The sequence below is a fragment of the Cervus canadensis genome, chromosome 11 (assembly GCF_019320065.1).
Source record: "Cervus canadensis isolate Bull #8, Minnesota chromosome 11, ASM1932006v1, whole genome shotgun sequence".
NCBI classification, from domain to species: Eukaryota; Metazoa; Chordata; class Mammalia; order Artiodactyla; family Cervidae; genus Cervus; species Cervus canadensis.
The window spans coordinates 15,662,930-15,687,659 of NC_057396.1; the positions used below are offsets into that span (position 1 = coordinate 15,662,930).

The following is a 24,730-nucleotide window of genomic DNA, read 5'->3' on the forward strand; positions in this document are numbered from 1 at the left end:
TGGTGATGGACAGGGAAGCCTGGAATGCTGCAGTCCATGGGGTTGCAAAAAGTTTGACAGACTGAGAGAATGAACTGAACTGAAGGAAAAAAAATGAACTATATTCCTATCTGTTACCATATATGTATATTAATTGGAGCTGGATATCAGATCTCAATCTAAAACTAAAGCAAATAACCCTTAGAAGAAACATAAGAAAATATTTTCTGACTTTGGGTTAAACCAATATTTCTAACTCCCCTTCCCCCACCATATTTATTGAGACATAATTGACATATAACACTGTATAAATTTAAGGAATACAACATGATGATTTGATATACATATATAGAGAAATGATTACCACAAAAAGGTTAGTTGGCACATCCTTCACTTCACGTAATTACCATTTCTGTGTATGGGGGGGTAAAAAATTTTAAGATTTATTCTTAGCAACCTTCAATTATTCAACACAGTATTGGTAACTAGTCATCATGCTTTATATTACATTCCTAGGACATACTGCCAACAGTCACTGGATCTAGAGAAAGCAAGAGAATTCCAGAAAAACATCTGCTACTGCATCATTGACTATACTAAAGCCTTTGACTGTATGGATCACAACAAACTGTGGAAAACTGTTTGAGATGGGAGTACCAGACCATCTTACCTGTCTTCTGAGAAACCTGTATGCAGGAAAAGAAGCCAGTTAGTACTGGACATGGAGTAATGAACTGGTTCAAAATTAGGAAAAGAGTACATCAAGGCTGTATATTGTTACCCTACTTATTTAATTTATATGCAGAGTACATCATGTGAAATGCCAGACTGGATGAAGCACAAGCTGGAATCAAGATTTCTGGGAGAAATATCAATAACCTGAGATATGCAGATGACACCACCCTTATGGCAGAAAGAGAAGAACTACTAAAGAACCTCTTGATGAAGGTGAAAGAGGACAGTGCAAAACTTGGCTTAAAACTCAACATTCAAAAAACTAAGATCATGGCCTCTGGTCCCATCACTTCATGGCAAATAGATGGGGAAAAAATGGAAACAGTGACAGACTTTATTTTCTTGGGCTCCAAAATCACTAGGGACAGTGTCTGTAGCCATGAAGTTAAAAGACAGTTGCTCCTTGGAAGAAAAACTGTGACAAACCTAGTTCAGTTCAGTTCAGTTGCTCAGTCGTGTCCGACACTTTGTGACCCCATGAACCACAGCACGCCAGGCCTCCCTGTCCATCACAAACTCCTGGAGTTCACCCAAACCCATGTCCATTGAGTTGGTGATGCCATCCAACCATCTCATCCTCTGTCATACCCTTCTCCTCCTGCCCTCAATCTTTCCCAGCATCAGGGGCTTTTCAAATGAGTCAGCTCTTTGCATCAGGTGGCCAAAGTATTGGAGTTTCAGTTTCAACATCAGTCCTTCCAACCAACACCCAGGACTGATCTCCTTTAGGATGGACTGGTTGGATCTCCTTGCAGTCCAAGGGATTCTCAAGAGTCTTCTCCAACACCATAGTTCAAAAGCATCAATTCTTCGGCACTCAGCTTTCTTTACAATCCAACTCTCACATCCATACGTGACCACTGGAAAAACCATAGCCTTGACTAGACAGACCTTTGTTGGCAAAGTAATGTCTCTGCTTTTTAATATACTGTCCAGGTTGGTCATAACTTTCCTTCCAAGGAGTAAGCGTCTTTTAATTTCATGGTGACAAACCTAGACAGTGTATTAAAAACTGAGGCATCACTTTGATGACAAAGGCCTGTATAGTCAAAGCTATGGTATTTCCAGTAGTCCTGTATGGATGTGAGAGGTGGACCATAAGGAAAGCTGAGGGCTGAAGAACTGATGCTTTCAAATTGTGGTGCTGGAGAAGATTCTTGAGAGTCCCTTGGACTGCAAGGAGATCAAACCAGTCAATCCTAAAGGAAATCAACCCTGAAATATTCTTTGGAAGGACTGATGCTGAAGCTGAAGCTCCAATACTTTGATCATCTTATGCAAAGAGCCAACTCATTGGAAAAGTCCCTGATGCTGAGAAAGATTGAGGGCGGGAGGAGGAGGGGGAAACAGAGGATGAGATGGTTGGATAGCATCAATGACTCAAAGGATGTGAGTTTAAGAAAACTCTAGGAGATAGGAAATACAGGGAAGGCTGGAGCACTGCAGTCCAGGGGGATGGAAAGAGTTGAACACAACTGAGTACCTGAACAGCAACAAACATATTAGTCTTATAACTGGAAGTTTGTACCCTTTGATGACCTTCATTCATCCCTCCCACTACACCCTCAACCCTGCTTCCAGCAACAATTTACCCACATTTCTATGAGTCCAGGTTTTTTTCGTTCCACATATAAATGAGATCATACATTACACATAATTCATCTTTCTCTGACTTATTTCACTTATCATAGTGTCTTCCAGATCCATTTACGTTGTTACAAATGGCAAGATTTTCTTTCTTCTTATGTTTGAATAATATTGTTATAAATAAGGTTATGTTGTTTTCAGTTGCTAAGTCAAGTCTGATTATTTGCAACTCCATGGACTGCAGCAAGCCAGGCTCCTCTGTCTTTCACTATCTAGTGGAGTTTGCCCAAATTTACTATTAAAAACTATATATAATATTTTCAGATAATGTGTTATATATAAAACATTATCACATCTGTTAACAGACATTTACTTTTTTTTGTTTCCATATCATGGCTAGTGTGGATATGCTGCAATGAACGTGGGGGTGCAGCTGTCTCTTTGAGGTATTGATTTCACTTCCTTAAGAAAAATACCCACAAGTGAAATTGCTGGACCTTATGGTAGTTTTATTTTTTGAGGAATTTCCATGTTGCTTTCCATAGTGGTGGTAAAAGTTTACATTCCCACCAACAGTGTATAAGATTCCCTTTTGACCTCATCCTCATTAGCAGAGATCTCTTATCTTTTTGATCAATTCTGCTGTTGGAATTCTTTAGCTCAGTTTTTTTTATTCAGATTTAGGATTTCTTTTTGGTTTTTAGGAGGATAGCTTTTATTTCTTTGTTGAGCTTCACGCACTGCTTTCCCAATTTTATTTATTTATCTGTCTACATGTTCTTGTAGTTCAATGAACTTCATTAAGAGGATTATTTTGAATTTTTTGTTAGAGAGTTCATAGACCTATATATTTAGAGTCAGTTGTTGGAGCTTTATTAGTTTCTTCTCATGTTTACTTTGGTATCTGCACATTTAGGTAATAGTCTTTTCTTCCAGGCTCTGGAGGTTCCCTCCAGCAGAGAAAGATTTTTGTCAGTTAGTTCACCTTGGGGTCCCGGATGGGTCATATGGTAGCATCCTTGGCCAGGTGGGGACTTGCTATGGGGGTGTCTGTTTGGGTGAGGCCACTGTCCATGTTCTGAGATGGGGAGGGTGCTGCTGGCTGGGTTATGCATTTCAGTGGGCATGATGGCTTACTTGCTTTCAGGTGGGGCTATTAGCTGCGCTCTGCAATCACCTCAGTTGGGCGAGGTCATAGGCTGTGTTCCCTGGCAGGGAGGTGCCATTGGTTAGACTTCACAGCTGAGCAGGGCTGTAGGCTGAGCTCTGCAATCACTCCTGGTTGGCTGAGGCCTCAGGATAGGCTCCTTTACCAGATGGTGCTGCTGACCAGACTTCACGTCCAGGCAAGACTACAGGCAAGGCTTTGTGGTTGGAGGCAGCCACAGGTTGTGTTCTGTGATCAGGTAGAGTCACAAGCTTTGCCCCAAGTTGGGCAAGGCTGTGGGCTGGGCTTTGTGATTGGGTAACCTGCTGGGTTTGCTCCCCTGTTGGGAGTGGTCACTGGCCAGGTTCTCCGGCTGGGTTGTGGGAGGTCTATATCCTGCTGTTGTGGGAGGTCTAGAGACTGTGTTCCTTGGTTAGTGGGGTCACTGCCCAGGGTCCCTAGCTGGGTGGGACCCCAGGCTATGCTCTGCAATTGGGTGGAGTCACTGGCTAGGCTCCCTTCAGCTATAATTTGTGCTCAGTAATTAGGCAGGGCCAAAGCTAGTGGATGTGATGGAATTCCAGTTGAGCTATTTCAAATCCTGAAAGATGATGCTGTGAAAGTGCTGCACTCAATATGCCAGCAAATTTGGAAAACTCAGCAGTGGCCACAGGACTGGAAAAGGTCTGTTTTCATTCCCATCCCTAAGAAAGGCAATCCCAAAGAATGCTCAAACTACTGCACAATTGCACTCATCTCACACGCTAGTAAAGTAATTCTCAAAATTCTCCAAGCCAGGCTTCAGCAATACGTGAACCGAGAAATTCCAGATGTTCAAGCTGATTTTAGAAAAAGCAGAGGAACCAGAGATCAAATTGCCAATATCTGCTGGATCATCAAAAAAGCAAGAGAGTTCCAGAAAAACATCTATTTCTGCTTTATTGACTACACCAAAGCCTTTGACTGTGTGGATCACAATAAACTGTGGAAAATTCTGAAGGAGATGGGAATACCAGACCACCTGACCTGCCTCTTGAGAAACCTGTATGCAGGTCAGGAAGCAACAGTTAGAACTGGACATGGACCAACAGACTGGTTCCAAAATAGGAAAAGGAGTACATCAAGGCTGTATATTATCATCCTGCTTATTCAACTTATATGCAGAGTACATCATGAGAAACGCTGGGCTGGAAGAAGCACAAGCTGGAATCAAGATTGCCGAGAGAAATATCAATAACCTCAGATATGCAGATGACACCACCCTTATGGCAGAAAGTGAAGAGGAACTAAAAAGCCTCTTGATGAAGGTGAAAGAGGAGAGTGAAAAAGTTGGGTTAAAGCTTAACATTCAGAAAACTAAGATCATGGCCTCTGGTCCCATCACCTCATGGGCAATAAATGGGGAGACAGTGGAAACAGTGTCAGACTTTATTTTTTGGGGCTCTAAAATCACTGCAGATGGTGATTGAAGCCATGAAATTAAAAGACACTTACTCCCTGGAAGAAAAGTTATGACCAACCTAGAGAGCATATTAAAAAGCAGAGACATTACTTTGCCAACAAAGGTCCATCTATTCAAGGCTATGGTTTTTCCAGTGGTCATGTATGGATGTGAGAGTTGGACTATGAAGAAAGCTGAGTGCCGAAGAATTGATGCTTTTGAACTATGGTGTTGGAGAAGACTCTTGAGAGTCCCCTTGGACTGCAAGGAGATCCAACCAGTCCATCCTAAAGGAGATCAGTCCTGGGTGTTCATTGGAAGGACTGATGCTGAAGCTGAAACTCCAATACTTTGGCCACCTCATGCGAAGAGTCGACTCATTGGAAAAGATACTGATGCTGGGAGGGATTGGGGGCAGGAGGAGAAGGAGACAACAGAGGATGAGATGGCTGTATGGCATCACTGACTCAATGGGCATGATTTTGAGTAAACTCCAGGAGTTTGTGATGGACAGGCAGGCCTGGCGTGCTGCGATTCATGGGGTCGCAAAGAGTCGGACATGACTGAGTGACTGAACTGAACTGAACTAAAGGCTTGAATCTGTTTCTGGGCTCCATGAATGGCTAGAATTCCTGTTTGGGCAGGACTGAAGACTGTGCTCATAAATTAGGTGGGCCTGCGAATTTGCTTCCTTGCCTAGGTTCTTTAATGACAAAGCCCATTGGTTTGGGACTCATATCAGGTAGAATTGCCAACTGAGTTCTCTGGCCAGATGAGGCCACTGACTCAGCTCAGTAGATGGGCAGAGCCTGGCTGAGATCTCTGCTCAGGGGTTGCTGTTAGCAGTAGTTCAAACTGCCAAGGTCTGAGTAAAGACTGCTGTCAGCCCTACCCCTCTTTGCTCTGTCTCTCTCTAATCTGCAGCGATCGAGCCCTTCAGTTTCCCCCAGTGATCCCCATGAGGCAAGACCTGTATGCAGCTCCCAGGAAATGTCCCAAAACACTGGGAGAGCTGGAACTTTGACATCTTGATGGCAGTACTTTCTATATAAACATTTTTTAAATTGACACACAGCACTAATCATAAATAACAAGTGATAAACTGGATTTTGGCTTCTGGTTTAAGATGGCAAAGTAGAAGAATGTGTGCTCATCTCCTCCAGTGAGAAAACAAAACCTGTTGAACAACCGTTGACAGGAGGATGCTGGAACACACCAAAAAAAGATACCTCACACCCACAGGCAAAAAAGAAGTCATGGAGAGACAGTAGGAGGGGCTCAATCACGATAAAATCAAATACCATACCTGCCGGGTGGGTGACCCACAGACTGGAGAACAATAATACTAAAGAAGTTCTTGCACTATTGTGAAGGTTCTGAACCCCACGTCAGGCTTCCCAGCCTGGAGAATCTGACAAAGGGGACTGGGAATCCCCAGGGAATCTGGCTTTGGGAGCTAGTGGCATTTGATTATAGGTCTTCCAGAAGACTGGGGGAAATAGAGACTACAATCTTGGAGGGCACAAACAAAATTTTGTGTACACCAAGACCTACAGGAGAGGAGCAGTGACCCCACAGGAGACTGAACCAAACTACTTGCTCATGTTGAAGGGCCTCCTGTGGAGGCATGGGTTGGTAGGGGCTCACCACAGGGATGGGGGCATTGGAAGCTCCCCTTTGGTGTAAACCCTCTTGGAGCTCACCATTAACCTTACCATAGAGCCTACAGATCCTAGGGCTGGGTTGTCTCAGGTCAAACAACTATCAGGAAGGGAGTTCAACTCCACCCATCAGCAGATAATTGGATTAAAGCTTTACTGAGCAAGGCCCTGCCAACCAAAGCAGACTATTTTTCCCAACACAAATCCCTCCCATCAAGAAGCTTACACAAGCCTCAGCCTCATCCATCAGAGGTCAGATAGAAGAAGCACAGTCTCACAGTGGCTAAAACAAAAACCATATTAAGGAAAGTTAATCACAATGAAAAAAACAGAAAGTTATGTCCCAAATGTAGGGACAAGATAAAATCCCAGAAAAACAACTAAATGAAGTGGAGATAGGCAACCTTCCAGAAAAAGAATTCTGAATAATGATAGTGAAGATGATCCAGGACCTCAGGAAAAGAATGGAGGCAAAAATTGAGAAGATGCAAGAAATGTTTACCAAAGACCTAGAAGAAATAAAGAACAAACAACAAGAGATGAATAATACACTAGAAGGAATCAATATCAGACTAACAGACAGAAGAATGGATAAATGACCTGGAAGACAGAATGGTGGAAATCACTGCCACAAAACAGAATATAGAAAAAAGAATAGAAAGAAATGAAGACAGCCTAATAGACCCCTTGGACAACATTAAATGCAACAACATTCGCATTACAATGGTCCTAGAAGGAGAAGAGAGAGAGAAAGGAGCTGAGAAAATATTTGAAGAGGAATAGCTAAAAACTTCCCGGACATGGCAAAGGAAATAGTCAACCAAGTCCTGGAAGCACAGAGAGTCCCAAAAAGTATAAACCCAAGGAGGAATACACAGAGACACATAATAATCAAACTGACAAAAATAAAAGACAGAGATAAAATATTAAAAGCAACAAGGGAAAAACAACAAATAACATACAAGGGAACTCCCATCAGGCTATCAGCTGATTTCTCAACAGAAACTCTACAAGCCAGAATGGAATGGCATGATATATTTAAAGTGATGAAAGGGAAGAACCTACAACCAAGAATGCTCTACCCAGCAAGACTGTCCTTCATATTTGATGGAGAAATCAAAAGCTTTCCAGACAAGTCAAAGTTAAAGAGAATTCAGCACCACCAAACCAGCTTTACCACAAATGCTAAAGGAACTTCTCTAGGCCAGAAACACAAGAGAAGAAAAAGATCTACACAAAATAAAACCAAACCAAAACAAACCAAAAAATGATAATAGGATCATATGTATTGATAATTACCTTCAATATAAATGGTTTAATGCACCAACCAAAAGACATAGACTGGCTGAGCTGATGAAAACATATGCATATATGCACCACTTACCACATCACTCTGCTTGACCCCCTCATATTGTATGTAATTATTTTATATTGTTAAGTTAATCATGTTCCCATTATGGCTTGCAATTGTAATTATCTTTTTGTCTGGCTATTGATTGTGAAAATTAATAAACATCTTTTACTCTTGTGATTATGTAACTATTACTCACTTAATACCATTGTATCATGATTAGTCAACAGAAAAATAATATAACTCTATATCATCAAAAGTGGGATCCAATAGAAAAACCTGTAATCACTTTTTAAAATCCGAATGCATGTCAGAATTATCTTGAAGTTTTTTGAAAATACAAATGTTCAGGTATTGCTTTTTTCTCCAGAGCTCCAGATATGTTTCTAATCAGCAGCCATGTTTAAAAACAACTGGACTATAGGCTCTTTTACTTTTATCTAGTTAGTTTCACTTTTTCTATTTCATATTCAGTACTCCCATTTCATTTAGTTTACATTCTCCAATTTCTGCATCTCTTCTTTTTTTTTGATGTTCTTTCTCAAGCCTTTATCAAGTGTAGTAGAAAAAATTTTCCTTACATATGTATAAGTATGTACAATATATATATTTTAGAAAACTTATGAATTCTTGCCTAACAAAAAATTATGACATCTTGATTCCACTTATTTGACTTAATATGAATAGAAGGCTAGATTTATAATTAAAAAATAGATATGCAACAAGCAACAAAGACTTACTGTACAGCTTAGGCAACCATAGTCAATATCTTGTAATAACCTATGGTGGAAAATAATTTCAAAAATGATATATGTGTATTTGTATAACTGAATCATCTTGATGTGCACCTGAAACATTGTCAGTCAATAAAATATATATATATATTAAAAGAAAAAAATGGATTTTATTAAAATTAAAAACTTATCAAAAACACCTTTACAAGAGAAATGAGGTACCCTGGAAAATATTTTATATCAATAAAGGATTTATATTCAGAAAATCTGAAAAACTCCCCCAAGTGAATAATGACAAATAGAGGTGATGTAACTTAAAGACTGGAATACTGGAAGATATGTAAAGAAAAATTTAGGGATATTTATATCCTCATCATATACAATGAGGAGTCAAGTGATCCTGTGTAGCACGATGGAACAAGAAACAAAAGTCTTTAAAAAAACAAGGTAGGAAATAGAGGATTTAAAATAATGACTCTTGATACTGAGAAGGGAGTTAAGCAGGGGTTTGGAGGATAAGTAAGATAAATTCTTAATTGTCTTTGCAGAAAGTCAACAGTTCACTTCTAAAGCTGATAAGTAAAAGGTAATAAGCACATTATTCAGAAGCATGAAACTAGTGACTAGAAGATCTAAAATAAAAAATAGTTAAAAGTGGTGGCTTTAAGAGAAAAAAGGTGGAAAGAAGTGAGATGGGGTAAAGACTTGCTTTTTAGTGTAAGTTCTACATATTTTGCTTATTTTGAAGAAGTACACATATTACTTTGATAAAGATATTTAAAATTATAGAAAAATTCTGTACTCACATTACTATGATTGTGCAAATTATTCAATTATAGGGCCACATAATATGCTAAATTATGCAATCCTTATTAAGAAGTCACCTGGGCCACCTGAATCAAGATCAAATGTATTCTCTTTACATAGAGAATTGGAACTATTTTAATCTGCCTTATATTTGCAGCATCACTTTCTTAGTTCTTTTTTCAGAGTTTCTAATCTCTTTTTAAATTCAGCTTCTAGGTCACACTGTCTATCGCATGGGGTACCATTTCATCTCCAGATACAAACCTTCAAAAGCCATTCAACATACTGATCTAAGCTAAATTGATTACCAATTTTATTTCCTTCAGATTCTGTTATTTCTTTTTCTGTTTCTATATCACTGGTTTTCCTTAAATGCCAGGTGATTGCCCATTAGTAGTGAAGAATGAAGGTCCGTGTCAATTTTTCTAGGGAGCTAGTATAAATAGTCTGTGCTTTTGTGTAAATCTACTGTTTTCCCACTGTTCATGCTCCTGAATGAGAAGATTGCCTTGGAGATTTGTGAAGTGGGTGGAATAAGTTAATCAACAGACTTTCTCAAAGAAAGTACAGTCAGGTAGCCAGTTATTAAGCCAGAAATCTCTCAAATAATAAAATTCAGAGGGTTTTAATATACAGTATCGAATTCATGCTAGAACTAGCTTTCCCAGATGGTTCATGTAAATTTTTTAAAGAGATAAGCTTTCAGCATTTGTTTCTTTTGACTATGCCTTGTGGCATGTGGCATCTTAGTTCCTCAACCAGGGATCACACATGTCCTCTGCACTGGAAGTGGGGAGTCTTAACCACTAGACTGCCAGGGAAGTGCCTCATTTTGTTTTTTGAAATTTTATTTTATATTGGGGTGTAGTTGATTTACAATGTTATGTTAGTTTCAGGTATAAAGCAAAGTGGTTCAGTTATACATATACATGTATCCATTCTTTTTCAGATTCTGATTTGGGTTTTAAGAAGAGGACTGATCACCAGGGAAACCAGAAAATTCCATCTTGAGGCCCAAAAGAGATAAGTGTTGGGCATTTCCCAGTCATAAATGGCATAGTGAAAAGTGAAAGTGAAAGTCGTTCAGTCATGTATGACTCTTTGCAATCCCATGGGCCACACAGTCCATGGAATTCTCCAAGTCAGAATACTGGAGTGGGTAGCCTTTCCATTCTCCAGGGGATCTTCCTAACCCAGGGATCAAACCCAGGTCTCCCACATTGCAGGCAGATTATTTACTAGCTGAGCCACCAGAGAAGCCCAAGGATACTGGAGTGGGTAGCCTTTCCCTTTTCCAGCAGATCTTTCCAACCCAGGAATCGAACTGTAGTCTCCTGCATTGCAGGTAAATTCTTTACCGCTGAGCCACCGGGAAAGCATAGGACTACCACCATGTTCTTAATGGGAAACACCCCATTTGGCTTGAAGGGAAAACAACCACTTTGGTAACCTTTGGTCCTCCACAGCGCATGGAGCCAGAGGAAACTGGCAAGTTCAGAGTCTGGGTAACTGGCAAGTAAGAGACTGGCAAGGTCAGAGTCTGAGAGTGCAAGGTTTCTTTACATACAATGCCTGGGTCCCTGAGAAGGATCTACAAATAACCTAAACTTCCAAGAAAAAACTGGAGTATATGCATGTTTTCCTAGGGAAAGGGTCCATCCCTTCTCATAGAGCCAAGAGTAGGTTAAAATTCCGAGATAGAGAACAGCAACTAGAGTTGCAGGCAAGAATGAGGAAGCCACCAGATACATCACCTAGAGCCAGCCATATCTGAGAGCTTGCCAAGCTGTCACTGAAGTTAGAACATGACTCACAGCAGAGACAGTCAAGCATTGTTTTTCTGTACTTTTTTCTAACTGTACTTCAAGATCTTCCGAAAAGAAGGCCCTGGGCTTGGTCCACTGCTATCTTGTATTCATTCTTGGGTATTAATTCACCAACATTAAACTCCAGGATAGAAGATGTGGTAAGACAAGACTCCCTCCCCTACAGAGTCTTTTGCTGGTTTCAGTGGTGGACAGTGGTCATCACAGAAAACACACAGGAACTTTTCCCTGGAACTGAGGTGGGATGAAAAGTGCCTGCTGTGAATATTATCATCTTTTTCCTTGACCCTTGACATCCAGTTTCTGAAGATATAGCAGAAAATAATCTTCCTTGAAGATCAGTTCAGTTCAGTTCAGTCGCTCAGCCGTGTCCGACTCTTTGCGACCCCATGAATCGCAGCATGCCAGGCCTGCCTGTCCATCACCAACTTCTGGAGTTTACTCAAACTCATGTCCATCGAGTCAGTGATACCATCCAGCCATTTCATCCTCTGTCGTCCCCTTCTCCTCCTGCCCTCAATCTATCCCAGCATCAGGGTCTTTTCCAATCAGTCAACTCTTCACAAGAGGTGGCCAAAGTATTGGAGTTTCAGCTTCAGCATCAGTCCTTCCAATGAACACCCAGGACTGATCTCCTTTAGGATGGACTGGTTGGATCTCCTTGCAGTCCAAGGGACTCTCAAGAGTCTTCTCCAACACCACAGTTCAAAAGCATCAATTATTCAGTGCTCAGCTTTCTTCACAGTCCAACTCTCACATCCATACATGACCACTGGAAAAACCATAGCCTTGACTAGATAAAGGGTAACAAATTCATAAAACAAAAACACAGTCTTCCAATGCCCTGTGCTTTCAGATATACTGGGTTTAGTTCAGCTGCCAGATAACCCGATTGACACATTCATCTCGTTAGCCAGGTGAGCCCACCTAGTAGTGTGAGAGGCCACTGAGAGCTGCAAAGGGCACTGGAACCCCGATATCACCTGAAAATCCTTTCCTGGGAAGACAGTTTCATGAATGAGGTCTTCCAAGCAAATGACACCAAACCTCTCCAGGTGCTCCTCAATCACTGTGTCAGAGAGATGACTTTGTTCTTGATCTTGGCTTGTCTGTGTTTCAGGATGAGCTCCTGAACAGGCTTCAGATCTGGAAATCCCTAGGTCACCTGGGCTGCCCTGGTGGCTCAGATGGTAGAGTCCACCTACAATGTGGTAGACCTGGGTTTGATCCATGGGTTGGGAAGATACCCTGGAGGAGGGCATGGTAACCCACTCCAGTATTCTTGCCTGGAGAATCCCCATGGACAGAGGAGCCTGGTAGGCTACAGTCCATGGGGTCACAAAGAGTTGGGCACAACTGAGTGACTAAGCACACAGCACAGGTCATGTAAGTTTCCACTACACAAAGTTTTTTCATGGTTTAAGGGGTTACTTTCATAAAGATACCACTGAAAATATTCTTCAGATGAAGTCTTGCAATGGTCCTCTGCACCAGTAAATTCACCCCATTAATCCTTTGTGTGCATACAACAAAGACCAAGGAATGTTTATCTGGCACTTCCAAGCTGTGAGGTTTCACTTCTAGTCATTAGAGTCACACTGTGTCATGCAGCTGATGCCAGGAATTATGTAGGAACCATTCTAGTTGCTTATACTTGGGCTCTTTTTCTTTCCTTTGCTCTTTCCTTTGCAAAAGCTCCTCCTTTGCCTGGGTGACTCTGAGGGCCTGAGAAGCCTTCCTGTTTTTCAGGACATTTTCTGGAAGCAAAGGGATCTTTCTTTCTTGGCTCTTGCTGCACCATCTTCCCAACACTTCAGGCTGCTCAGGGTCTGTTTCTTCTTAGGCCCAACAGTTAATATCCATCTACCAGCAGATATTTGACTAATAAGACATATCCACCCGCCTGCAGCTTTTGGTCTTAAGTGACATTGGAGACAATTGGCATAACTGTTACATATATAGACCTTCAATTAGCCCCATTGTCTATTTAGCCATTTTTCTTTTAGCCCTTTAGAATTACTAAATCCTAGGGTTCCAATGAGAAACAGGCTATCTCATTAGTGCCTCTTTAAGTATGTCTAGGTAAATCTTCTACATAGATATGTCCAATAAGATACTACCATTTATTTTTGGTTTTCCAGACATAAGATAAAATTTCTTATTTGCTCATGAACTCCCCTTTCTGTTTTGGGTGAACTTTCGGTATATTGTCACTTCATTTGGATTCTAGAGGGATAGAAAGTGAAAATGTGTCCTCAGTCTACCATTTTATTAAAACACACACACACACTTGTTTATATACAAGGCTTTTCTACTGAAGCTCCTTAAATTCAAAGATGTATTTTAAAGAGCCTAGCGCAGTGTCAGGAATGTAATAAGTGTTCAAAGGTATGTGGCTGATTGGGTTTGAATGTGGAAGAGAACAAATTACAAATGACAGAAAAGCTTAGGCCTAGATGATAAGCATGCTGTTAGATACCAACAAAGGAACAAAGGACTTCCCTGGTGGCTCAGATGGTAAAGCATCTGCCTACAATGTGGAAGACCCGGGTTCAGTCCCTGGGTTGGGAAGATCTCCTGGAGAAGGAAATGGCAACCCACTCTAGTACTTTTGCCTGGAAAATCCCATGGACAGAGGAGCCTGGTAGGCTGTAGTCCATGGGGTCGCAAAGAGTCAGACACAACTGAGTGACTTCACTTCCAACAAAGGAATAATAGATTTTAAAGAAGAAATTGTTTTTAGTGTTGGAAATCAATTGCTATGCCCTAGTATAGGCAAATAATGGAAACTATTTTTCAAGACATCATTAACTGTTATGAAATTATTTTTGTGTGCTAGAAACAGACATGCCACTTTACACACAGAGTGTTGATACTCTCCTAGAGAGAAGAGAATTCATTTTGCCTCTTGGCTCTCACCTAATCCAGTAAATCAACTTGGAATATTCCTTATTGGATAAGACCACAGAGCATACTGTAACACAGCAAGAAACTACTACATTAATCCAGATATGCATTATGTCCTCAAGTGTAGGTAGTCAATAAATATTTACTGAGTGAATGTATCCCTAACACTTGCTTGCAAACCTGATTCCAGAGTCAAGAAACAAAGTTTTCAGAGGTGAAAACCAAACAAGTGATGATTTCATTATAGTGGCTATTATCAAAGTACCTGACCTAGATCAGAAACTCAGTAAATATTTGTGAGGCTAATAAGATAATTACCTTTAACTTTTTCAAACTTAAAAAAAGCCTACTTATCAAGCAAATGCTGGGGTATGACTCTTTAATACAGTAATACTGAAAGCCACTGAATTTTATAAACAGTTGAACTATGTATCAATTATATCTCAATAAAGCTGTAAAAAAAGAAAAAAACTCACAAGGAAACTTTTCCAGGCCTTCTGAATGACTCTGGCAGCTCTGTCTTTCCTTTCAAATTCTGATTCCTGTTTCAAAGCCATGTGAAAGTCCTAAAATAAAATAAACAAAGGAGTAAATTTTAAATTACTTTGTATACTCCATCATGAAACTGTCACTAGAACTACATGAAAATCAAATAGAAAGTACAAAGGAAATACTGAAAATGATATTTGGCATCAAAATAACTAAAATAAACATTAAAATTGACACCTTTAACTGATAGCCTCTGTTCCAATTTGCTTTTTATTGAAGTACAGTTGATTTACAATATTATATTTTTTTCATTATTTTTAAAGATTATACTCCATTTAACATTACAAAATAATGACTGTATTTCCCTGTGCTATAAAATATATCCTTGTTGCTTTTCTACTTTATACATAGTAATTTGCATCTCTTAGCCCCCTACCCCCTATTTTGTTCCTTGCCTTTTCCCACTCTTCACTGGTAACCATTAGCTTGTTCTCTATATCTGTAGGTTTGTTTCTGTTTCGTTATATACATCATTTGTTTTAGTTTTTAGATTCAGCGTATAAGTGATAATATAGAGTATTTGTTTTTGTCCGACTTTTTCACTAAGCATAATAATCTCTAGGTCCAGTCACATTGCAAATGGCAGAATTTGTCCTTTTTTATAGCCAAGTAATATTCCACTATATATATATGCATACCACATCTTCTTTATCCATTTTTCTGTGGATGGACATGTAGGTTGATTCACTATCATGGCAAATATGAATAATGCTGCTAAAAATAGTGGGGTGCATACATCTTTTTGAATTCTTGTTTTCATTTTCTTTGAAAATGAAACTCAGCAGTGGAATTGTTGGATCATATAATAGTTCTATTTTTAGTTTTTTGAGGCAACTCCATACTGTTTTCCACATTAGCTGCACCAAATTACATTCCCACCAACAGTGTATGAGGGTTCCCTTTTCTTCACAACCTCACCAACATTTGTTACTTGTAAACTTTTTGATGATAGCTATCCTGACAGATATAATATCTCATAGTTTTGATATGCATCTCTCTGATGATTAACAATGTTGATCATCTTTTCAAGTGCCTGTTAGCCACCTGTTTGTCTTCTAAATGTCTATTCAGGTCTTCTGCCTATATTTTACATTGGATTATTTGTTTTTTTTATATTGAGCTGTAGGAGTTATTTACCTGTTTTGAATATTACTGCTATTGTTTATACCATTTGCAAATATTTTCTCCCATTCTGCAGGTTGTCTTTTAGTTTTTTTGATGGGGTTTTTTTGCTGTGCAGAAGCTTTTAAGTTTAATTATGGCCTATTTGGTGTTTGCTTTTATTTTTGCTTTTATTTCTTTTGCCTTAGAAGATTGATCCAAGAAAATATTGTTATAATTTATATCTAAGAGTATTCTGCCTATCTTCTCTTCTAGGAACTTTATGATTTTAAGTTTCACATTTAGTTTTTAAACCAGTTTGAGTTTTTGTATATGGTGTGAGGAAATGTCCTAATGTCATTGTTTTACAAATGACTGTTCAGTTTTCCCAAAATAACTTGTTGAAGAGACTGTCTTTTCTTCATGGTGTATTCTTGCCTCCTTTATTGTAAACTAATTGATGGTAGATGTTTGGGTTTAATTCTGGGCTCTCTATTCTTTTCCATTGATCCATATGTCTGTTTTTGTGCCAATACCAAACTGTTACAATGACTGTATGGTATTATCTGAGGCCTGGAGGTTATGACTTCAGCTTTGTTCTTTTTTCTCAGGATTGTTTTCAGAATTCAGGATCTTTTGCAGTTCCATTTAAAATTTATTTTAACTTTTTATCTTGAAGTATAGTTGATTAATGATGTGTTAGTTCACTAGTTCAACCTAGTGATTGAATTATACATATACATATATCTATTCTTTTTCAAATACTTTTCCCACTTAGACTGTTATAAAATATTGAGCACAGTTCTTGGTGCTATACAATAGGTCCTTGTTGGTTATCCATTTAAAATATAGTAATGTGTACATGTCAGTCTCAAACTCCCTAACTATCCCTCCTCCACCATCCTTCCCCTCTGGTAACCATAAATTCATTCTCTAAGTTTATGAATCTGTTTCTGTTTTGTGAATAAGTTCATTTGTATCATTTTTTTTTTAGATTCCACATATAAGCAAAATCATCCATATTAGTTGTTCTCTGTCTGACCTACTTCACTCAGTATTACCTACTTCACTCTAGGTCCATTCATGTTGCTTGCAAATGGCATTATTTCACTCCTTTTAATGGCTGAGTAATAGTCCATTGTAAATATGTACACATCTTCTTTATCTATTCACCTGTTGATGGGACATTTCTGTTGCTTTCATGTCTTTGATATTTTAAACAGTGCTGCTATAAAAAGGTGCATTAATCCTTTTGGATACCTGTTTTTATCTGGATGTATGCCCAGGAGTGGGATTGCAGGATTATGTTAGCTGTATTTTTAGTTTTTGAAGAAACTTCCATACTGTTCTCAAAAGTAGCTCACAAGTTTACATTCCCACCAACAGTATAAGAGGGTTACCTTCTATCCACACACACCCTCTCCCACATTTACTGTTTCTGGTTTTTTGTTTTTGTTTTTTTAATGATAGCAGTTCTGACTGGTGTGAGGTGATATCTCATTGTAGTTTTGATGTGCATTTCTCTAAGTTAGTAATGTTGAACATCTTTTCATGTGCTTCATGGCTATAGGTATGTATTCTTTGGAGAAGTGTCTACTTAGGTCTTCTGCCCATCTTTTGATTGGATTGTTTGTTTTTATGATATTAAGCTCCATGAACTATTTGTAAATTTGGAGACTAATCCCTTGTTGGTCACATCATTAGCAATTTTTTTTTTCCCATTCTATAGGTTGCCTTTTTGTTTTGTTTATCATTTCCTTTGATGTGCAACAGTTTCTGAGTTTAATTAGTCCTATTTATTTTTGGTTTTATTTCCATTACACTGGGAGACAGAAAAAAATTTTGCTGCAATTTATCTCAGAGTGTTATGTTTAGGTTTTCTTCTAAGACTTTTATAGTGTCTGGTCTTACATTTAGGTTTTTAATCCATTTGACTTTAGTGTATGGTGTTAGAGCATGTTCTAATTTTATTTTTTTACATGTAACTGTCCAATTTTCCCAGGGCCATTTATTGCTGAGACTATCTTTCCTTCATTGCATAGTCTTGCTCCTTTGTTGAAGACTGAGTGATCATAGGTGTGTGGGCTTATTTCTAGACTTTCTATCCTGTTCTGTTAATCTGTATTTATATTTTTGGCCAGTACCATAATGATTGGATGACTACAGCATTGTAGAGTCTGAAGTCAGGGAGCCTTATTCCTCCAGCTCTGTTTTTCTTTCTCAATATTGCTTTCACTATTAGGAGTCTTTTGTGTCTTCAACAAATTTTAAGATTTTTTTGTTCTAGTTCTGTGAAAAATGCCATTGATAATTTTATATGGATTCCCTGAATCATTAAATTTCCTTAGGCAGTATAGTCATTTGGACAATATTGACTCTTCCAATCCAAGAGGATGGTTTATCTTTCTATCTACTTTGTCATCTTTGATTTCTTTCTTCAGTGTCACAGTTTTTGGAGTAAGGGGCTGTTGTCTCCTTAGGTAGGTTTATTCTTAGGCATTTTATTCTTTTTGTTGCAATGGTAAATGGGATTGTTTGCTTAATTTCTCTTTCATTGTAGTGTACAGCAATGCAACAGATTTTTGTATTAATTTTCTAACCAGTAACTTTACCAAATTCACTGATGAGCTCTCATAGTTTTTGATAGTGTCTTTAGGATTTTCTATATATTGTATCACGTCATCTGCAAAGTGTGACAGTTTAACTTTTTCTTTTCCAATCTGCATTTCCTTTATTTCTTTTTCTTCTGATTGCCATAACTAGGACTTCCAAAACCATGCGGAATAAAGGGGCAAGAGTGGACTGTTCCTGACCTTAGAGGAAAATCTTTCAGCTTTTCATCATTAAGTATGATGCTAGCTGTAGGTTTATTGTATATGACCTTCACTGTATTGAGGTAGGTTTCCTCATGCCAACTTTCTCAGTTCAGTTCAGTCGCTCAGTCCTGTCCAACTCTTTGTGACACCATGGATTGCAGAACACCATGTCCATCACCAACTCCTGGAGCTTGCTCAAATTCTTGCATCTTCTTGATCCTTGCCTCTATTCTTTTTCTAATATCTTGGATCATCTTCACTATTATTATTCTGAATTCTTTTTCTGATAGGTTGGCTATCTCCACTTGACTTAGTTGTTCTTCTGGGGTTTCATCTTATTCATTCATCTGGGACAAAGTCCTCTGCTGTTTTACTTTGACTAACTTTCTGTGATTGTTGTTTCTGTTCCACAGTCTGTAGGTTTGTAGTTCTTGCTTCTACTGTCTGCCTCTGTGGGATAAGGTTGTCTTAGAGGTTTGTGCAGGTTTCCTGATAGGATGGGCTGGTTCCTGCTCAGTGGTGGGTGCAATTGGGTCTTGTCTCTCTGGTTGGCAGGGCCATGCTCAGGAAGAGTTTAAGTCACTTGTCTGCTGATAGGTGGGACTGTGTTCCTGCTCTATTGGCTGTTTGGCTTTAGGTGACCCTGCACTGGAGCCTACAGGCTGTTTGGTGGAGTTAATGGCGCATTCCAGGAGGGCTCATGGCAATGGGTACTTCTGAAAACTGCTACTGCCAGTGTCTTTGTCCCTGCAGTGAGCCACAGCTACCCCCGACCTCTGCAGAAGGTAGGTCAATATTCTTAGGTCAGTATTAGCAGGTAGGTCAATATTCTTATGGGTCACTTTCCCCCCCTGTATTTTAGTGCACATGAGACTTTGTGTGTATCCTCTAAGTGTGTGATTTCTTTTCCCAGAAGTTCTGTGGAAGTCCTATTATCTAACCCCACCAGTTTTCAAAGCCAGATTCTCTGGGGATTCCTCCCATTGCTGGATCCCCAGGCTGGGAAGCCAGACGGGGGTTCAGCACTTTCACTCCTGTGGGATAAACTCTCTGGTACAATTGTTTTCCAACTTGATATGGGATTTGATTTTATCGTGATTGTGCCTGTCCTACCATCATGTTGTGGCGGCTTCTTCTTTTTGTTGATGTAGAGTATCTTTTTTAGTAGGTTCCAGTGGTTCCCCCCCATCATGGTTATTTAGCAGTTAGTTGTGATTTTAGTGGTTTCATAAGAAGGGACTGGCTCATTTCCTACTGTACCATCTTGAGCTCTCATCACGTGTATATAAATTTTAGGATTATTCTAGTTCTATGAAAATTGTCATGGGTATATTGATAGGGATTGAATTAAATCTGTGTATTGCTTTGGGTACTATGGCCACTTTAACAATATTAATTCTTCCAATCTAATACCATGGTATATCTTTCCATTTCTTTGAATCATCTTCAGTTTCCTTCATCAGTGTTTTATATTTTTCAGAGTATAGGTCTTTCTCTGGAGACTGTCAAAGAGTATAGGTCTCCTTGGTTTCAGTTTATTCCTATGTATTTTTCTTGGATGTGATTTTTAAATGGATTTTTTCCTTTCACTTTCTGATATTTCAGAAGTAACAGATTTCTGTATACTTCTCTTATATCCTGCAACCTTGCTAAATTTGTTTATTATTCTAGTAGTTTTGTGGTGGAGATTATAGGATTCTCTATGTCACTTGCAAATAGTGACAGTTTTACCTCTTCTCTACATTTTATTTCATTTTCTTATCTGATTGCTGTGAACAAGACCCACCAGGGAAGCCCCAAGGACTTTCAACACTATGTTAAATATAAGTGGTAAGAGTGGGCATCCCTTTCTGGTTCCTGAATTTAGTGGGAAGTCTTTTAGATTTTTACCATTGAGTCTGATGCCAGCAGTGGGTCTGCTGCAAATGTTATGTTCTTTATTATGTTGAGATATGCTCCCTCTATCCCCACGTTGGTGAGAGCTTTTATCACGAACAGATGGTGAATTCTGTCAAATGCTTTTTTTGCATCTAGTAAAAAGATTGAATCAGCAATTAAAAATCTCATGACAAGTAATAGCCCTGGACCTGATGCCTTCACTAGTGAATTCTATGAAACATTTAAAGAAGAACCAATTTTTCTCAAGGTTTTCCAAAATATTGAAAAGGAGGGTACACTTCCTAACTCATTCTGGGAGGCCAGCTTTATCTTGACACCAAAGCCAGATGAAGACACTACAGGAAAAGGAAACTATAGACCAGTATCCCTATGAATACTGATGCAAAAATACTAGCAAAGAGAATACAGCAGCACATTAAAATCATCATTATTGTCACAATGAGCAAACTGGATCTATTCCTGGAATGCAAAGATAGTTCACAATAGAAATATCAATCAACGTTCTCAACAAAGCCAATATCAGTTCAGTTCAGTCGCTCAGTCATGTCCGACTCTTTGCAACCCCATGGACTGGAGCATGCCAGGCCTCCCTGTCCATCATCAACTCCCGCAGTTTACCCAAACTCATGTCCATTGAGTTGGTGATGCCATCTAACCATCTCATCCTCTGTCATCCCCTTCTTCTCCCGTCTTTAATCTTTCCCAGAATCAGGGTCTTTTCAAATGAGTCAGTTCTTCATATCAGGTGGCCAAAGTTCTGGCGTTTCAGCTTCAGCATCAGTCCTTCCAATGAATATTCAGGACTGGTTTCCTTTAGGATGGACTGGTTGGATCTCCTTGCAGTCCAAGCAACTCTCAAGAGTCTTCTCCAACACCACAGTTCAAAAGCATCAGTTCTTCGGCATTCAGTTTTCTTTATAGTCCAACTCTCACATCCATACATGACTACTGGAAAAACCACAGCTTTGACCAGACAGACCTTTGTTGGCAAAGCAATGTCTCTGTTTTTAAAAGCCCATATAGAGAGGAACATATTTCAACATTATAAAGGTCATACATGAAAATATCACAGCTAACATCATACTCAATAATTAAATACTGAAAGCATTTCATTAAAGATCAGGAATAAAAGAAGGATGCCCATAATCAGCACTTTTATTCAACATAGTATTAGAAGTCCTAACCAGAGCATTTAGCTAAGTGAAAAAAAATAAAAGTTACCCAAATTGGAGCAGAAGAAGTAAAACTGTCACTTCACACCAACTGCATGATACTATATGATATTATACAAAGAAAACCCTAAAGATTTCACCAAAAGTCTGTTCAGTTCAGTTCAGTTCAGTCGCTCAGCCATGTATGACTCTTCGCGACCCCATGGATCGCAGCACACCAGGCCTCCCTGTCTATCACCAACTCCCGGAGTTTACCCAAACTCATGTCCATTGAGTCGGTGATGCCATCCAACCATCTCGTCCTCTGTCATCCCCTTCTCCTCCTGTCTTCAATCTTTCCCAGCATCAGGGTCTTTTCAAATGAGTCAGCTCATCGCATCAGGTGGCCAAAATATTGGAGTTTCAGCTTCAACATCAGTCCTTCCCAGGAGTGATCTCCCTAAGGATGGACTGGTTGGATCTCCTTGCAGTCCAAGGGACTCTCAAGAGTCTTCTCCAACACCACAGTTCAAACACATCAATTCTTCGGCACTCAGCTTTCTTTATAGTCCAACTCTCACATCCATACATAACTAGGGGAAAAACCATAACCTTGACTAGATGGACCTTCAATGGCAAAGTAATGTCTCTGCTTTTTAATATGCTGTCTAGGTTGGTCATAACTTTCCTTCCAAGGGGTAAGTGTTTTTTAATTTGATGGCTACAATCACCATCTACAGTGATTTTGGAGCCCCAAAAAGTAAAGTCAGCCACTGTTTCCACTGTTCCTCCATCTATTTGCCATGAATGATGGGAATGGATGCCATGATCTTTGTTTTCTGAATGTTAAGCTTTAAGCCAACTTTCTCACTCTCCTCTTTCACTTTCATCAAGAGGCTCTTTAGTTCTTCTTCACTTTCTGCCATTACAGTGGTATCATCTGCATATCTGAGGTTATTGATATTTCTCTCGGCAATCTTGTTCCAGCTTGTACTTCTTCCAGCCCAGCATTTCTCATGATGTACTCTGCATATAAGTTAAATAAGCAGGGTGACAATATACAGCCTTGACATACTCCTTTTCCTATTTGGAACCAGTCTGTTGTTCCATGTCCAGTTCTAACTGACCTGCATACAGATTTCTGCATACGTGCATACAGATTTCTCAAGAGACAGGTCAGGTGGTCTGCTATTCCCATTTCTTTCAGAATTTTCCACAGTTTATTGTGATCTGTATACATACATATATATATGTATAATATATATACTTTAGAAAACTGATCAATTTTTGTTAAACATTCATGACTTTGATTCCACTTGTTTGACTTAGTATGGATAGAATGCTAGATTTCTAATTAAAAATAGATATGCAGCAAGCCACAAAGGTTTATTGTATAGTGTAGAGACCTGTAGTCAATATCTTATAATAACCTATAATGGAAAGTAATATAAAATAATATATGTGTATATGTAAAACTGAATCACCTTGCTGTGCATCTAAAACATTATAAGTCAATGATACTTCAATGAAAGATATATATTAAGAAGACAACCAAACAAAATGGATCAAAAGTTTGAACATAAGATCTGAAACCATAAAACTCTGGAAGGAAACACAGGTGGTAAGCCCCTTGACATAGGTTTTGGTAACGACTTTTGTATATGGCACCAAAAGCAACAAAAAGGCAAAAACAAACATGTGGGACTATATTAAACTAAAAGCTTCTGAGCAAAGGAACCATCAACAAAATGAAGAGGTAAACTACTGAATGGGAGAAAATATTTGTAAGTCATATATCTGATAAGGGGCTAGTATCCAAAATATGTTTTAAAACTCATATAACTCAATAACAAACAAACAATCCAATTTACCAGTGGGCAGACGATCTGAATAGACATTCTCCCAGAAGAATACAGATGGCCAACAGGTACATAAAAAGATGCTCTACATACTTAATCATCAGGGAAATGTAAATCAAAATAGCAATGAGATATCACCTTACACCTGTTAGAATGGCTATTATAAAAAAGACTAGAAATAATAAGTGTTGGTGAGGATGTAGAGAAAAGGAAACCCTTTTCTCTACATTGTGCACTATTGGCAGAATGTAAATTTGTACAAGCACTATAGAAAACAGTATGAAGTTTCCTCAAAAAAATAAAAATATAACTACCATATGACCCAGCAATTCTACTTCTAAGCATTTGCCTGAAGAAAATGAAAACACTAACTCAAAAAGATATATACACCTCATGTTCATTGCGGCATTATTTACAGTAGCCAAGATGTGGAAACACCTAAGTATTCCAAGGATGGATGAATGGATAAAGAAGATGTGGAATATATACACAATGGAATATAACTCAGCCATAAAACAATAAGAAAATTTTTCTATTTGTGACAAGATGAACAGACCTCAAGAGCATTATGGTAAGCGAAATAAGTCAGAGGACAAATACTATATGATCTCTTTTATATATAAAATCTAAAATAATAAGTAAATTAAAAAACCAAGCCTATAGATACAGAGAACAGACTGGTAACTTCCAGAGGTGGAGAGACAGTGGAGTGTGGGAGAAATAGGTTAAATCACTTTTTGGTGTTTTTTCTTTAGTTTACATAAAGTGAATTGTAAAAAAATGTATAAATTTTCACTTAGAACATTGGATTATCCCATCTGATAGCTGTCATATAACAAGATGTAATCTCTGAGTCCTCAATTAGTAGTGTGTGTGTGTGTGCGCGTGTGTGTGTGTGGAAGTCACTTAGTTGTGTCTGACTCGTTGTGACCCCATGGACTATATAGTCCATGAAATTCTCCAGGCCAGAATTATGGAGTGGGTAGCCTTTCCCTTCTCCAGGGGATCTTCCCAACCCAGTGGCCCAATTAGTAGAAAAATATACAAATCAGAAAGCCCAGAGGTCATGTAATGGAAGTTTTAAGATGAAGTCCTATAACATCTACCTTAATCTGGATCGGAATTAACATTAGGGATGTAGGGACTGTGTCTACCTCTAAGCATAGTCTTAGGACCTCAA

At 38.8% G+C, this 24,730-nt stretch overlaps 1 protein-coding gene and 1 pseudogene across 10 annotated transcripts in view; both read right to left on the minus strand.

The window, feature by feature from the left end:
* The window catches only part of C11H11orf65 (chromosome 11 C11orf65 homolog), a 96,765-nt gene that overhangs the window by 45,545 nt on the left and 26,490 nt on the right, over nt 1-24,730 (minus strand). For all 10 annotated transcript variants that reach the window (XM_043482954.1, XM_043482951.1, XM_043482946.1 and 7 more), the window contains exon 2: nt 14,652-14,741. In XM_043482954.1, coding sequence (XP_043338889.1) covers nt 14,652-14,732 — 81 coding nt within the window. In that variant the 5' untranslated portion in view covers nt 14,733-14,741. The remainder of the gene's footprint in view (nt 1-14,651; nt 14,742-24,730) is intronic.
* On the minus strand, nt 12,141-13,248 carry LOC122449945 (annotated as a pseudogene).